General features: G+C 33.4%; 3 protein-coding genes across 6 annotated transcripts in view; 1 reads left to right on the top strand and 2 right to left on the bottom strand.

Annotated features, from left to right (window-relative positions):
• On the top strand, positions 1-1,428 carry LOC110110154 (probable xyloglucan endotransglucosylase/hydrolase protein 23). Its single transcript, XM_020841502.2, has 3 exons — positions 1-296; positions 375-568; positions 662-1,428. The coding sequence occupies exons 1-3, from the start codon at positions 24-26 to the stop codon at positions 1,068-1,070; spliced, it is 876 nt and encodes a 291-aa protein (XP_020697161.1). The 5' UTR covers positions 1-23; the 3' UTR covers positions 1,071-1,428.
• Positions 1,429-5,898: 4,470 nt separating this feature from the next.
• Positions 5,899-7,337, bottom strand: LOC110110142 (xyloglucan endotransglucosylase/hydrolase protein 24-like). The gene is made up of 3 exons (XM_020841484.2): positions 6,843-7,337; positions 6,579-6,772; positions 5,899-6,495 (listed from the first exon to the last, which is right to left on the bottom strand). The coding sequence occupies exons 1-3, from the start codon at positions 7,122-7,124 to the stop codon at positions 6,111-6,113; spliced, it is 861 nt and encodes a 286-aa protein (XP_020697143.1). The 5' UTR covers positions 7,125-7,337; the 3' UTR covers positions 5,899-6,110.
• A 3,131-nt stretch (positions 7,338-10,468) lies between these two features.
• Positions 10,469-14,941, bottom strand: part of LOC110110130 (general transcription factor 3C polypeptide 5) — a 42,054-nt gene continuing 37,581 nt past the window's right edge. For 3 of the 4 annotated variants that reach the window (XM_020841468.2, XM_020841467.2, XM_020841470.2), the window contains 4 exons: positions 12,466-12,664; positions 12,161-12,300; positions 11,705-11,741; positions 10,469-10,858 (listed from right to left, as the gene is read on the bottom strand). In XM_020841468.2, the coding sequence (XP_020697127.1) occupies positions 10,689-10,858; positions 11,705-11,741; positions 12,161-12,300; positions 12,466-12,664 (546 nt within the window). In that variant the 3' untranslated portion in view covers positions 10,469-10,688. The remainder of the gene's footprint in view (positions 10,859-11,704; positions 11,742-12,160; positions 12,301-12,465; positions 12,665-14,941) is intronic. The other variant, XM_020841469.2, reaches the window with a different exon arrangement.

Below are 14,941 nucleotides of genomic sequence, written 5' to 3'. Positions count from 1 at the left end.
ACCAGCTTTATTTCTCCTCCTTCATGGCCAACGCAAGAGCAATGCTTCTTTTTCTCTACCTGTTCTGTTCCTCTCTTTTCTCCATTGTTTCGTCCAGGAACCTTTACAGAGACTTTGATATTACATGGGGAGATAACCGCGCCAAGATTCTCAACAGTGGCCAGCTACTCACTCTTTCGCTTGACAAGACGTCGGGCTCCGGCTTCCAGTCGAGGCATCAGTACCTCTTCGGCAAAATAGATATGCAGATCAAACTCGTTGCCGGCGACTCCGCCGGCACTGTCACTGCCTACTATGTAAGAAAGATGAGATTTTTATAAGGAAAGATGAGATTTTAAAGACTGAACTGCCATGCTCTGTTTCTTTCTTTTCAGTTATCATCTCAGGGCCCGACTCATGACGAGATTGATTTCGAATTCTTAGGGAATCTGAGCGGCGATCCTTATACTCTGCATACTAACGTGTTTACCCAGGGAAAAGGAAATAGAGAGATCCAGTTCCGTCTCTGGTTCGATCCAACGCGAGATTTCCATACATACTCTGTTCTCTGGAATTCCAGACACATTATGTCAGTTTTTACAAACTTTTTCTCCCAATGAAATGGTTTATGGAACGCTGCCGCAAGTTCTAATAAAATTTTGATCTTTATACATATAAACAGATTCATGGTTGACGGAACGCCCATCAGAGTATTCAACAATCTGGAAAGAACCGGCGTACCATTCCCTAAGACCCAGCCCATGAGAATCTACTCGAGCCTATGGAACGCTGACGACTGGGCTACAAGAGGCGGCCTTATCAAGACAAACTGGTCTCACGCTCCCTTCATTGCTTCATACCGCAACTTCAAAGCTGACGCCTGCGTCTTCGTCGCCGGAAAGTCGAGGTGCCCATCGAGAAAGATGGCCGGCGGCGGTGGTAGCGGAGGAGCTTGGATGTTGTACAAGATGGATTTGGAGAGCCGGAGGAGAATGAGATGGGTGCAGAGGAACTGCATGATATATAACTATTGTGCTGATCGCAAGCGATTCCCGCAGGGACTTCCTCCAGAGTGTTCCGTGGCGGCATGAAAAGGACAGATGGGTTATTCTTTGATTCTTTGTTGGTTTTGTTGTTCCTTTTAATTATTTGCATTGTAACGTGGGTCAAAGGTAATATGAAATAAATGAGTGTAACGCGAAATTATTTTGTGCAGTCTTGGAGATGAATGAGAATGTACTGTTATGTACTGGATGATGTGGCACATTCTGATTCTCCTCCGGACTGTCCGGTGACCGCACAAAATAATTTATGCATAGTAACATTCAAATGTTGTACATAAAATAAACTAGAGTGATCTAGCTTTGAGAGTTAAGCTACCATGAGGTATTGTATCTATTTTTCTTTAGATCGGCTAAGTATCTATCGAAGAATGAGATAAGTTCCCAATTACCAAGTGTTGGACCTCTAAATATATATTTCTAACTAGAAATGATAATGATTGCACCAAGTCTAAACCTAATATAGGATGATAATCATTAATTATTATATTTTAATTAAAATAAAATCAATCCCTAATATAGGGTGTTAATGACTAATTCAACCCTTCACCAAGACCACTATAAGCAATATATAAAAAATCAATTATCAATCTACATATTATCTCATACATATTTAGGACATCTAAATAAATAGATCAAAGATCTTTAAAGCAATTTAGTTGCAAGTTAATATAATAAATTTACTAAGAGATTGATTTATATGTTATTGAGAATGTGACATGGGTTATTTAACTTAGATCATTATATGATGACCACTATCAAATTCTAATTTACTCAATAATCACATATTTCAGTCAATGATTTACTCAATATACCTAATTAGGTGTAAATCCTATCATTCGTCAAGGCCTATTATAAAGCCAACCCCCACGGAGAGTTTTCATTTTATATATAAGACAAAAATGACACCAACCTCGAGAATCAGTTTCAAATTCATTTGATGATTATCTTAAAAATATAACTCTCCTAGAAGTAATATCAAAACTATAATCAACAACCTAGCTCTTTACATTAGAAGTGGGCTCAAAAAAAGCTATGATTATATTGCTATTATCATAAAAGAAGACCTCAACTTTGAAATCAAGTTCTTATCTTATTTTAAGATCTCTTAAACTAATTAGAGAGCTAAAAATTATTAGCTTACTATGGGTGAAAATTATCTCATTTTCTTATGTTAGAAGTAAATGTAGAGATGATTTCAACCTTATTCCTATTCTTAGCAATATGAAGAGATTGATCATTACTCAAGGCATTTTCTCTTAATAGGTCTTTTTTTTCTTCAAAAATTTTTATAAGAAAATCTCGTATTGCTACATGATCTAACATATTGATAGGTAAGATTGCGATCTTAACATTTTTTCTTGAAAATTGACACTATTATTGAACTTATTAAGGATGATATTTTTGTAGCCAAGACAATTGTCATAGGGTAATGTAGGAAATTCATTCAATAAAGCGGTGCATAACTTCTCCAATTTAAGTTCATTCGACAAGTTAAAGCCATATTTATTACCCTCATTCCCAAATTTGATGAATTTAACTCTCATATGTATTCATTCAACTAACTTGTACGGGTTTAGCTCAACTACTCTATCAAGGTCTAGTCTACTAGCATGTAGAGGTCTAGCCAATCTTTTCATTCGAATGTTAATTTTTCGACATTTATAAATTATAACCAAAATTTCAAATAGTTTATGCACAACATAAAATAACTTGGAATGATTATAAAACACTAAAAGATTAACTTCTATGCTAATAAGGATGTGGCTTGTGTTACTTAAACTATGCAATTACATAATTGTCACATGTCATTATATAATGATGACCACCACCATTAAAGCTTAATTTATTTTAAACAAAACAAACATTTAAGCATCAAACTATTCAATGTATCTAATTAGGCGTAAAACCGATTATCCGTCAATATCTATTATGAAGTTAATCCCATAAGAAGTTGTCATTATATCCACAAGATCAAAGTGGCACCAATCTCAAGAATCAATCTCATTTCCTTCTGATGATTGTGTTGAACATATAAATATCAACTATAAGGGATATCAATACCACTTACAATCACAAAACCTTTATATGAGCTTAGGTGGGCTAAAAAGGACTTTAATTCTAATATTGTGGTCACATAAAATTGCCTTAGCTTTAAATCAAACATCATTTGCATACTATGGGTGAAAATAATCGCTAATATTGTTATTGGTCATGAATTAATAATAGTCATAATTTTAAACATTTTTCTACTCTCAAAATCACAACTTAGGGAAGGATTTTTTTCTCATGATATTATCTCTTAATAGGCTATTTATCTTTTCTAAGACCTTTATAAAAAATTAAATATAAAATAAACTTAAAAAGTCCAATCATACAACAAGAATCAATCATATTATATTTCAATGAATCATACCATTCCTTTTCAAGTAATTACATATATCATTCTCAATATATCAAATATTTTCAAAATTATTGTGATATGCTTATAAGGATATCACACAAGTCAAACAATGTACCAAAAAAATTAATTAAAAAAGAAACTAAATAATTGATTAAAATATAATCACGAAGCATTAAGCAATTATGACTATTTACAAACAAAATAATATTCATTAACAGACCAAACACCAATGCTTTGACTACCATTAAAATAATAACTAATACTAATCACAAACTCTAATCACCATCCGAAAATAAATTTAATTACTTATTGATTACATTAATAAAATATTTATTATAAAATCATTAAAAATATATTATCTTCAATTTCATCAAACTAAACCATTAAAATTACAATTTAACGTTAAGAAAATGCTTTTAACACCTAAAATGTCAAGTGTGGATGACTTGATGGAGACAGCCGCGTTGACCTTTGTCAATTTTTCTTGGAGGACAGCTGGAAAATAACATGATATGCTGCATACCCACCCATTTAACCACGCTCTTTCGATCTGCCACGTCACTTACTAACCACTGATTGCCGCGTGTCCATTTATTAAGTATTTATAAATATTTAATAAATACATAATAAATCAATAAATATTTACAAAATACTCAGTAATACTTATAATAATTGAGTATTTATAAATACATAGTAAATTCGAACGGTTCTCATGGACTCCACACGTAATAATTTCTCCTTCTTTCTACCCTATCAAATTCATGTATCTCATCTTGATTTGTTGATTAAAAATTTGAACTATAAATTGAAAAATTTATGCAGCTCCTTTAAACGATGATCCTTGACGAGACGTCAAGGCTTCATTTGAGATAGTTTTTTTACTGTTTTCTAAAATAAAATTTTAGTACAAAAATTCTTTTAAAATAGAAATTTTTGCACTAGAAATCTTCTTTAAAAAGTTAATAAAAAGGCTATTCCAAACGAAACCGACTTTCTTACTGTTTCTTAAAGCAATTTTTTTGTACCAAAATTAAAATTTTGGTACTAAAAATTTGTTTTAAGAAACGTTAAAAATACCACCGCAAACGAAGCCTAAATTTTTCTATTCTAAAAAGATCATACTCATTAATTAGTCATACTCTAAGATGGTGAAGATCAAACATCTCATTTAGTAACATCTAATCATAGTTGGAGCTTGCACTAAGCATGCCAGAAAGCACTACCAATGTTCAATAAAGTAAACTAAAAAAAAAAAAAAAAGAAAGTGTTTGCACGCGAATAGCACAAATTAATTAAATGTACATGTAAAATTAATTTAAGAAGAATTGTAGTAATTGCTTAAACATAAATAGATTTTCATAGGATCATTAAATTGCAATATCCAAATAAATATCACACTAAAACCTATACCTTAACGTTAATACCATTAAATAACGGTTTATACATAAAAAAAAATGTAAAAAGGCTGAATGTGAAAAATAGTTCTCTGCAATTTATTAAATGTGAAATTTGATTTTTCATAATCTACACTGTAAGTTTCAACCTTGTTTAAGCTGGTTTTTATATTCAGATTCAATTAATCACTTTATTGTTTATACGTATTATAAAAAATCAATATATTCTAAGAAGATATAGGCCTCGTTTGACTAGGCTTATTTTCTCCTTTCTCCATCTAAATAAGCAGAAACTAGTTACCCTAACTATTTGGAATAAAAGCTTAACCATAATTCCTTTTCGCCAAACTCCATTTTTTCAGTGGTTGCAAAATTTTTTTTGTTTCTGCTTATTCCGTCACAAAACGGAGTTTCAAAAGTAAAATGTCGGATCAAGCCCTACCGGCATGACCCCGTCGTAAATCTATTATTTGATAAGAAAATAAATTAATTTTCCAACATTAAATTTTTTTTTTGTTTAAGTTGAGTTTTTTTATAGAAGAATTAATTGTAAGTATAATAATAAATTAATATGATTTAAATTTTATCTTATTTGCAGTAAAAATTATGTTGTATGTTAAAAAATTATGAGTTAAAAATGAAAACTTTTGAGATTATAAATTAGTAGATAATTAAATTTTTCTTAGAAAGATTTATATATATATATTAATTACGTGTACATAAATTTCATGGGCAATTATGTCTTTTATAATAAAATCTCAAAAGCAGAACTACTAAACAAACAATTTAAATTTACTTTCAAGTATTAATAATCACTTTTAAAAATATTACTCAAACATATCTCATTATTGAAATCCATTTTATTGAAGGGTTTTTTCTCAACCTCCTTTTCTAAAACTCCTTTTTATGTATGCATAAACCGAATCAAACGAAGCCATAATTGCAAATTCTATTCGAATTTGAAGAACTTCATTATGCAACCTGCAAAATATCAAAGCAAATACAGAGCAGAGCAGTTGCCGGAGGTGGAGAAGAAGCCACTGTAGCAGTGGTTGTTGTGTTTTCTGTTGATAGAATTTTTCAAATTTTGATTAGGATAAACATGAGGCCACCTTTTAACTTTCGAAGTACCAAGAAGAAGCTTCGAGTCACAAACGAGCAATTCTTCATTAACAAACTAAACACAGAAGCTTATTGACTTCCCATCAAAACAATAACCTTTACTATTCACAAACTCCAATCAACACCATATGAACTATATTTCTTCTCCATCTACTTTGCAGAGCACTCAGGAGGAAGTCCCTGCGGAAACCTCTTCACATCACTGCAATAGTTATAAACCATATAATTGCTCTGCACCCATTTCATCTTCTTCAAGCTCTCTGCATCCAGTGCTTGATTCATCCATGCCTTTGAGCCGCAAGAAGAAGAAGAAGCGAGAGGACCTTGAACGCAGCCGTCGGCGTTCAAGTTCCTGAATCCTGCCATGAACGGAGCTTGATTCCAATCAGTCTTCACTAGCCCTCCTCTTGTTGCCCAGTCCTCCGCATCCCAGAGACTTGAGTACAGTCTCATGGCCTGATTGTTCGGGTAAGGAACCCCTTTGGTCGCCGCGAGATTCTTGAATTCTCTAATGGGAGTTCCATCCACGTAGAATCTGCAGTGGATTTGATATCAAAAACTTAAACTTTTTCAGAGATTGAGAAATCATTTCAAATTGCAAGCTCTGTTTTTTCTTACACAATGTGGCTGGGATTCCAAAGGATGGAATAGGTGTGGAAGTCTTTGGTGGGATCAAACCAGAGGTAGAACTGCATCTCTCTGTTCCCCTTCCCCTGCGTGTAAACGTTGGTGTGCACTATATAAGGATCGCCGGTGAGGTTTCCGAGGAACTCAAAATCTATCTCATCATGCGCTGCTCCTTGCGACGATAACTACAACCATATCAACACACAAATTAACAACAATAGTAAAACAAGAACTGAAAGTGCTGAAGAAACTTACATAGTAGGCTGTGACAGTGCCTGCCGAATTCCCTGAAACTAGCTTGATCTGCATATCTATTCTGCCGAAGAGAAACTGGTTCTTAGACTGGAAGCCGGAGCCAGAGGACTTATCAAGAGACAGAGTGAGGAGCTGGCCGTTATTGACTATCTTTCCACGGCCGTCGCCCCATATGATATCAACGTCATTGTTGAAGTTGCCGGCGGCGGCGAAGGAGGTAGATATTAGTATAAGAAGAAGGGAGAAGAATGAAGGGGAGAGAGGAGACACAGAGGAGGCCATGAATTGGGTAAGAGAGGAAAGCAGAAGCTACTGTGAGGAATGATGGAATGGGGAATGGAGTATTTATAGAAGATATGGGGGAGAAATAATGGGAAGAAGCTTATGGCTAAGGATGGCAGCTGTAGTTTTCAGACATTATTATTGATATCGATTTGTGCGACTAATTATTGGCGTACATATTACATGATTTGTGTAAGTTGATTAATTATGAAGAATGTGCTAAATGACATGATTAGTTGGAAGATGAAGGAGTCTACTGCTCAAAAGAGATAAGCGGGTTGGTTGTGAATTGGCTGGCAGCCATGGGCGGTGGTGAATAAGGACACTAGTTTAGAGCTACAGGTCTGCTTCTTGTGACACTTGCTCGTTTCTTAAAGAGGAGATGACGGGGGGACTGCAAATCATACGATTTTGTCAACTTTTAATCTATTTTCATAATTAGTTCTTATGTAATAATGAGAGATTAAACCTTGATGTGCTGAAGAATGGAACAGATCGAGAAAGAAGAGGAAAATAGGAAACAGCAACTACATCAAATTGTTTTCATCTGTTGTAATTTTAGATTATAAAGATTTGTCTTTGCTTGAAATCAATGAAGATATATGTTAGTTAATCTAATATAAAAAATCTAAGTTATGATTAGAGTGCCTCATATCATGGTAAGTCCAGGATGGGCAATTGCAGTTTTGAAGTAACATGATCTTTAGGCAATTGCCCCAACATAATTAAATACGTTATGTATAGATGTTATTGTTGGGGAAAGATGAACCAAATATAAAGAGAAATAATAAAGATAATCCAAAAATATTCTTACAAACAAAATAGGACGAACCACGCCAGAGGGCGCTGCCTCCTTGGACTCCTGCCATATCTGCGAAAAGTACAATGATGAACAAATAAGGGTCAAGAGGAAGCGCCCTCAGAAAAAAATTTTGATTGTAAAGATATTTATGTAAAAAAAATATGCTACACTTTTACTTATAAATTTGCTGCACATGAAAAGTAAGGTTGGTTCCGCCCCTGCGGCTCATATTGTGATGACGGTGAAAGGAGTTTAAAGAAGTTGGTGTAGATTTGAAGGCATGGTTATAGATAGTTCCATTTGTTTTACAAAAATAAAGATGACCTAACGACCTTGAGTCAATAGATGATGAGAGGTGATCTATCATAGTTTCTTTCTTAAAAAAAAAAAAGGAGAACTAAGCATTTGGAGAAAAAAGAAATAATCTATTCTTTTAGGAGGAAGAAAAATTGGCCAATTTGAAGTCACCAAAGCAAGATAGATCTAACATACAACACTTGAAATAATCCTTTAGCATTATGGTAAGTAGCTAATGCTTTTTACATTTTAATTTTTTATTCAAATTTTTGTACATCAAAAATCTTTTCGGTGAGTATTTAAATTGAGTCCAACAAGTCGTGTATTCTAAATTGGCTTAAACTAGTCATAACTCAAAAGTTGTCAAATTTGAAATTGCTCAAAATCTTGAGAATGTACACCAATTTTTTTTGAAGTCAATAAAAAATGCTAAAAATTAATCTCTTCCAAACGAGCTAACTAGAAATCTTTTCTAGAAGAACATAATAAAAATTCTCATTCAAAGATTTAGATTTCGTTTGGGATGACTTTCTTGTTGCTTCGTTAAATAGCTTTCAAACATAAAGATTTTAAATTTTTAACTAAAATGCTACTTTAAGAAGTAACAAAAAAAAATGATTCTAAACGAAATCTTAATTTTCGACAACCCGAATTCAAAAATTATATAACTAACTACATTAAATTACATAACTAAATATATAATCATGAATTATTTTATCATTACATCACTATTAATATCGTCAAAATTTCTCCAAGTAGTGCTTAAAAAATGGCCAACAACCATACAAATGCGCACAAATAGAAGAATTCAACCATCAACAATTAACAGTACTAATGATATTAAATTAGTCCATCAATGGAGGCTTTGACCGTTTAGTAATAGAGAGGATAGGATCAGACCTACCCCGACCGAAAGCCGAGGCTTAATTGTCTTGGCCAAGACAGCTTGCAGAGCAAGCAACGCCGAGAACCCACACGTACGTATGAATGATGACTTTCACGTTGACTTCTTTACCTATTAATTCTCTTCGAATATTGCTAACTGGAGACAGCTGGCCGTTGAAAAAGCTTCACTGCAACTTTGGAAGAATTCAGCACTTGAATGGCACTAGCGTTATTTTCATATGCCAGCTGGCACGCTGATCTGAGCACGACACGTGGAAGATAAGCAGAGAGGGTTGGTTGACGTGGCAGCTTAATCAGGATATTTATATATTCGAAAAACGCGCAGAAAATGATATTATTGATTACTCCAATCAGTTCGATGAACAGTAGTATTTTGTGAAGGAATGCGCAGCTTAATTATTGAAGAATATTTTTTAATGAGAGTACAATAGCACCAAGCCTTAATTCATTAAGTGAGATTGGGTGTGAATCCTATTTTTTTCATTTTATCTTATTAAAGTTAATTTTTTATTTAAGTTATTTCTAATACATTTTAACCAAATTTGTTTAGGCTATTTATATTTTTTTTTATATGTTAAATCTAATACATCAATTCTTCTAATCAGATTATTAAAAGGTCAATATTTTATATGATAAAATTATATAAAGGGGCTCTCTCTCTAATCTTATTTGCCATTTGAGCTACTCCAACCTTTTCAATATATAATTTTGTATTATATCTATAAATATAGTCTCAGCTACTTTCGTCATCCTCATCTTTGTTACATGTAATTTTATGCTTCTCTTTTAATGACAAATATTCTAAGACATAAAGCACTTTGGATCTCACTACCATCTTATAGAATATATAAATAAATTAAAATTTTAAGTATGCTTCTTGATATGCCATTACCAAGAATTTGGTCAACATATCCTAATATAATTTTTTTTTTACAATCTGATTGATAAATGATAAGAACGTCTGAAATAGACCCATTCGGGCTAAAGATTACAAGATTTAAGCATTTACAGCTTTTTAAAGTAACTTTTTTTTTGTTAAAAAATTAAAATTTTATATTAAAAAACGGCTTTAAGAAGCAGTAAGAAAGTCATCCTCTCATTTGGGATGGCTTTCTTACTGCTTAAAAAACTTTGTAGTATAAAAATTTTAACTTTTGTACTAAAAATTTACTTTAACAAGCCAAAAAAAAAAGTCACAAACGAACCCTAAACTGTATTAATTTTAGCTACAGTCACAACTAATATTAGAAGATTGGGAATGAAAAATGCTTAAAAAATTTACCGCTTTAAATAACACAGTTGGGAAAAAAATTACCTACAAATAAAATGCAAACCAGCATTACACTTTTCAACATCACTGGCCTCAGAATTTGAAGTAAACGACAAGCATTTTCAATAAATTATCATGTCTACACTATATACAAATATCACATCAAAAGCAGTATTACAATTAGATAAAATAAATATAAATCAAAACAATATAAACATAGCCACTTTTGGCAGCTTAATCATTAGCAAGCTAACGCTTCAAGCAATTGACTCACTTAATACAATTACAGCTAATCATATTCATCATCACTGTCTTGCTCATATATCTGATATTCATCATCACTTGATCCAACTCCATTGGTCTTCTCACCAGGTTGCTGACCGTTACCATCTTTGCTACATGTAAATCCACCAAGAAGCTCCTGTAAGTATTCATTAGGGATGATATTTCCCATTTCATCTGCATACCATATAGGAAATAGCCTTTCATATCGATGATTCATAATGCATGTCACATAGAATCCAGTAAGCAGGTTCGAAATTTTTAAAGAAAGGAGATCTCTTAACTTTTTTTCATTTTCGGAAATTGCCTATCATATCTAAATAAGAGTCAAATTCTCATCTAAATCTAATAAAAAAATGTCATTTCAAATATTTCTAACCAAGTCTTTTTAGATCTAAATCCACCTTTCTTAACATAAGTCAAATCTAATACATCTGCTTTCCTAATCAGGTCATCAGAAGGCCGTCGTTTAATGTGACCAAACCATATAAGACAACTTTCTCTAATCTTATATTCCATTGGAGCTACTCCAACCTTTTCACGTATATGCTCATTATGTATCATGTCTCTAAGAGTAAAGCCACTCATCTACCTGAGCATCCTCATCTCTGCAACATTTAATATTATGTTTTTCTTTTAATAGAAAATATTATGCATCATAAAGCATTGCAGGTCTCACAACCATCTTAATGAATTCTCCCTTAAGTTTGAGATGGACTTTTCTATCACACAACAAGCCCGATGCATTCATTCACTTCAACCATCCAACTTGAATTCTACTAAAAATATCCCCATATATTTCACCATCACCCAGACAGAAGCAAGCTGAATTTACATTTGATTCATGCATGTGAGATGTTGCATGTTACCTCATTCATTAATTGTGTGCACATTTGCTTAGGCATGACCAATAAATAACCTTGATCATGCCAGCAATTTTCCAACAACTGGCTCGCACGAATAGGGGTAATGATTAAGGTCATAACTACATAGTTACTATCAAGTTGAATGACTCAAGGATACAAGAGGCAGTACAAGGAAGTACACCATCTTCATCAACCTAAAAAAAAAAAAATTATAACTTGAGAAAATTATAACAAACAGAAGATAACGCTAACATTTGAATTGAAAAATTAGCTTGAATCATACTAATTTCATTTGGGACGGCTTTCTTACTTCTTAAAGCAGATTTTTAATTAACTTTTTTTACTAAAAAACTTCTTTAAAAAATAGTAAAAAACCATTCCCAAACCAAGCATAATTCTCCTTTCCCACCGCCCACTGCAGAGTGAAATCTATAGGAAGTTGGAACAGTAGAGGTTGGTAGGAGATTTTACCAAATAATGTGGCAGAGAATGCACTTTGTCATAGAGATTGGATCTGAATAACCTCTCTATGAGTGCAAGGCCAAGATATCATATAAACGCTCCTCCCTAAATTTATATTATCGAATGCACTTATCTATTTATGTCTCTTTACCATGTGTGGCGATTCATATCCATCCAACTCCTCTTCCTCTTCCTCTTGCTCGCACTCATCCTCAAGTTGGAGGACTTTCTCGCCAACCTCTTTTTCTATGCTCTTAGAGTTACCAACTAGCTGCTTGGGGTGGTTAGCATCTGCAGGTGATGAAAGCATTAGAGGCTGTATGTTATCAGCTCATTCATGTAACAAGAACACAACTATGTTTACCAGTTCTTAAATATGTTATAATCAAGCTATTCATTGTATGGACCACAATCCAAAAAAGTGGTTTGAACAAAAACTAGGCCAAATTATCAAACCTTCGTTGTCATGACAATGCTCTTTTTCAGGTTTCCACAACTTGTTAAGAGCTTCCTTTTTCCTGCAACGTTTGAAGTGTTCAATTTTGGACTTCAGGAATTGCTCTGGAACTCCCTTAGGAGTTATTTCCATGAATCTTATCATCACATGTAATCTTAAGGCCTTAAGAGTCGCCTCAGAGAACCATCCCGTCAAAGGCTGCAGACATAAATATGTACAATAGTGTCAAATTCCAAAGAAAAGTTAGATAAAGCCTGATATCAACTGAAAGAAAAGGTAGCTTATAAATACAAATTTACCACGTAAAACTGAAGAACCCAACTTTCAAGCCACATATCACAAGAACAATCAACAACAACAACAACTTCAAGCCTTTATCCCACTACATGGGGTCGACTACATGAATCCTTTTTCTCCATTGTGTCTTATTAAAGGTCAAATTCTCGTTTAAATAATCTAATAAAGAAAGGTCATTCCTAATATTTTCTAAGCAAGTCTTTTTAGGTCTGCCTCTACCTTTCTTAACATAAGTCAAATCTAATACCTCTACTCTCCTAACCGGGTCATTGGAAGGCCCTATGACCAAACCATCTAAGGCGACTCTCTCCAATCTAATCTTCTACTGGAGCTACTCCAACCTTTTCACGTATATGCTCATTTCGTATCCTATCTCTAAGGGTAAAGCCACTCATCCACCTGAGCATCCTATCTCTGCCACACTTAACTTAGTATTATGCTTCTCTTTTAATGGCCAACATTCAGCACCATAAAGCATTGCAAGCCTCACTACCATCTTATAGAATTTTCTCTTAAGTTTGAGGTGTACTTTTCTATCACACAACAAGCCCGATGCACTCCTCCACTTCAACCATCCAACTTGAATTCTGCTGATAATATCTCCTTCAATTTCACCATCACTCTGAACAATAGATCCAAGATATCTAAAACGTGTACTCTTATTAATGACTTGATCGCCCAAAGTCACAATCCCCCCAATAGGTCTATTACTACTAAAATTACACTCCATATATTCCGTTTTAGATCTACTCAAGCGAAAACCTTTAGTCTCTAATGTTGACCTCCATAATTCAAGTTTACTTTCAACTCCCTCTCTAGTCTTATCAACAAGAAGAATATCATCAGCAAAAAGCATACAACAAGGTACATCCTCTTGCAAATGTCTAGTGAGAACTGAAATATCACAAGAACAGTCCACAGTTGTTGTAAATATCACATGATAATTATCATCCACATGAATCTTAAGTATGTCCCAATTCAGAGAAACACAATAGAGTTTGTTCATTTTTGGATTGGATTTGAACCCATTTAGTTATCTGATCTTTTGCTTCACACAGAAAAAAACAAATATGCGATGGAACACGAAGCTTTATATTTGAAGAAAATGTAAATCTTCTGCACTAGAAAAGAAAATTAACAATTTGTTGATTTAAGTATTCATCTTAGTTGTTTTTTATTTGGTAGTTCTACTTTTATTTTACTTTATAAACATGCCTATAATGATGCCGATAAATACAGGATGTGTTGTCCAATATTCTGAGACCCATGGTCCAGTTCAATTGTCTTGCTTTGGTACAGCCAACCGGTTCACTAGTTTGATCTTTGAAGTTTGGCGTTATCAGTCAAGTGCTGGTTTCTATTGGTTGCTATTTAAAGTGGCAGCTGTAGCAAAGCTTTTCCTGTAGCTTCCATGTAGCTGCTGATACATGCTTATTCTCTCTCTATTCAGTCTTCATTGATAGTTCCAGTAGTTTAGGAGACCCAATTTTTCCATGCTTATCCTTTGCACCTGCATCTATACCATTCCATGATTCGCCTCAGCTAGTCCTGACATTGTTGGGCCATGCTCCAACTGGAGTTCCAAATTTCTCCACGAGTTAGTTCCAAGAGAAATTCCAGAGATTGAAGGTTTTGATATTTATAAGTAGAAAATTCTGGTCATGTTATGAAACCATTCATTAATGAAATTTTAAACTTTTCTTAATTTTTGTATGATTCGCTGGATGTTCTTGTATAGTGTGGTGCAAAAGTGATCGTTAATTTGTTGAGGAAATCATCTCTATATAGGTGTGAACTTCAACTTTTGTGTTCCGGGATCTCTTCTATTTTGATCTTTTCATCCATAAGATTCAATATTAACTTGTGAGTATGCTTGATTTTAGCCAAACTAGTTACAAATTGTTTTCTTATTCTGGCGAAAATCCTTGATTGAGTTGTGTTGGTTTTGATTTCCTCATTAAAGTTTTTTTATTTAGACAATCATTAAATTATCAGTAGACCCATATTTCTTATATTTTCTGGTTCACATATTAAAAAAAGTGTGCTTGTTTTAATTATTAATCTTTCATATAGAAAGTTCAAATTTTATTTTTGTGATTTTCATACACTACATCATTTAGTTACATTAGCAATCCTGGACTCTAAAATGTTTTGCATTAGATTGATAAAGAGCATAGT

This window comes from Dendrobium catenatum, unplaced genomic scaffold (assembly GCF_001605985.2).
Source record: "Dendrobium catenatum unplaced genomic scaffold, ASM160598v2 fragScaff_scaffold_1021, whole genome shotgun sequence".
Classification (NCBI taxonomy): domain Eukaryota; kingdom Viridiplantae; phylum Streptophyta; class Magnoliopsida; order Asparagales; family Orchidaceae; genus Dendrobium; species Dendrobium catenatum.
The sequence above is the reverse complement of the archived record's forward strand: the minus strand, read 5'-3'. Positions and strand labels throughout refer to the sequence as shown.

Excerpts from the sequence above, each read along its gene's own strand:
- LOC110110154 (XM_020841502.2), top strand. The coding sequence starts at position 24 with ATGGCCAACGCAAGAGCAATGCTTCTTTTTCTCTACCTGTTCTGTTCC. Across the intron at positions 297-374 it reads GCACTGTCACTGCCTACTAT|TTATCATCTCAGGGCCCGAC; the intron begins GTAAGAAAGATG and ends CTTTCTTTTCAG. Across the intron at positions 569-661 it reads TGGAATTCCAGACACATTAT|ATTCATGGTTGACGGAACGC; the intron begins GTCAGTTTTTAC and ends ACATATAAACAG.
- LOC110110142 (XM_020841484.2), bottom strand. The coding sequence starts at position 7,124 with ATGGCCTCCTCTGTGTCTCCTCTCTCCCCTTCATTCTTCTCCCTTCTT. Across the intron at positions 6,773-6,842 it reads GCACTGTCACAGCCTACTAT|TTATCGTCGCAAGGAGCAGC; the intron begins GTAAGTTTCTTC and ends ATATGGTTGTAG. Across the intron at positions 6,496-6,578 it reads TGGAATCCCAGCCACATTGT|ATTCTACGTGGATGGAACTC; the intron begins GTAAGAAAAAAC and ends AATCCACTGCAG.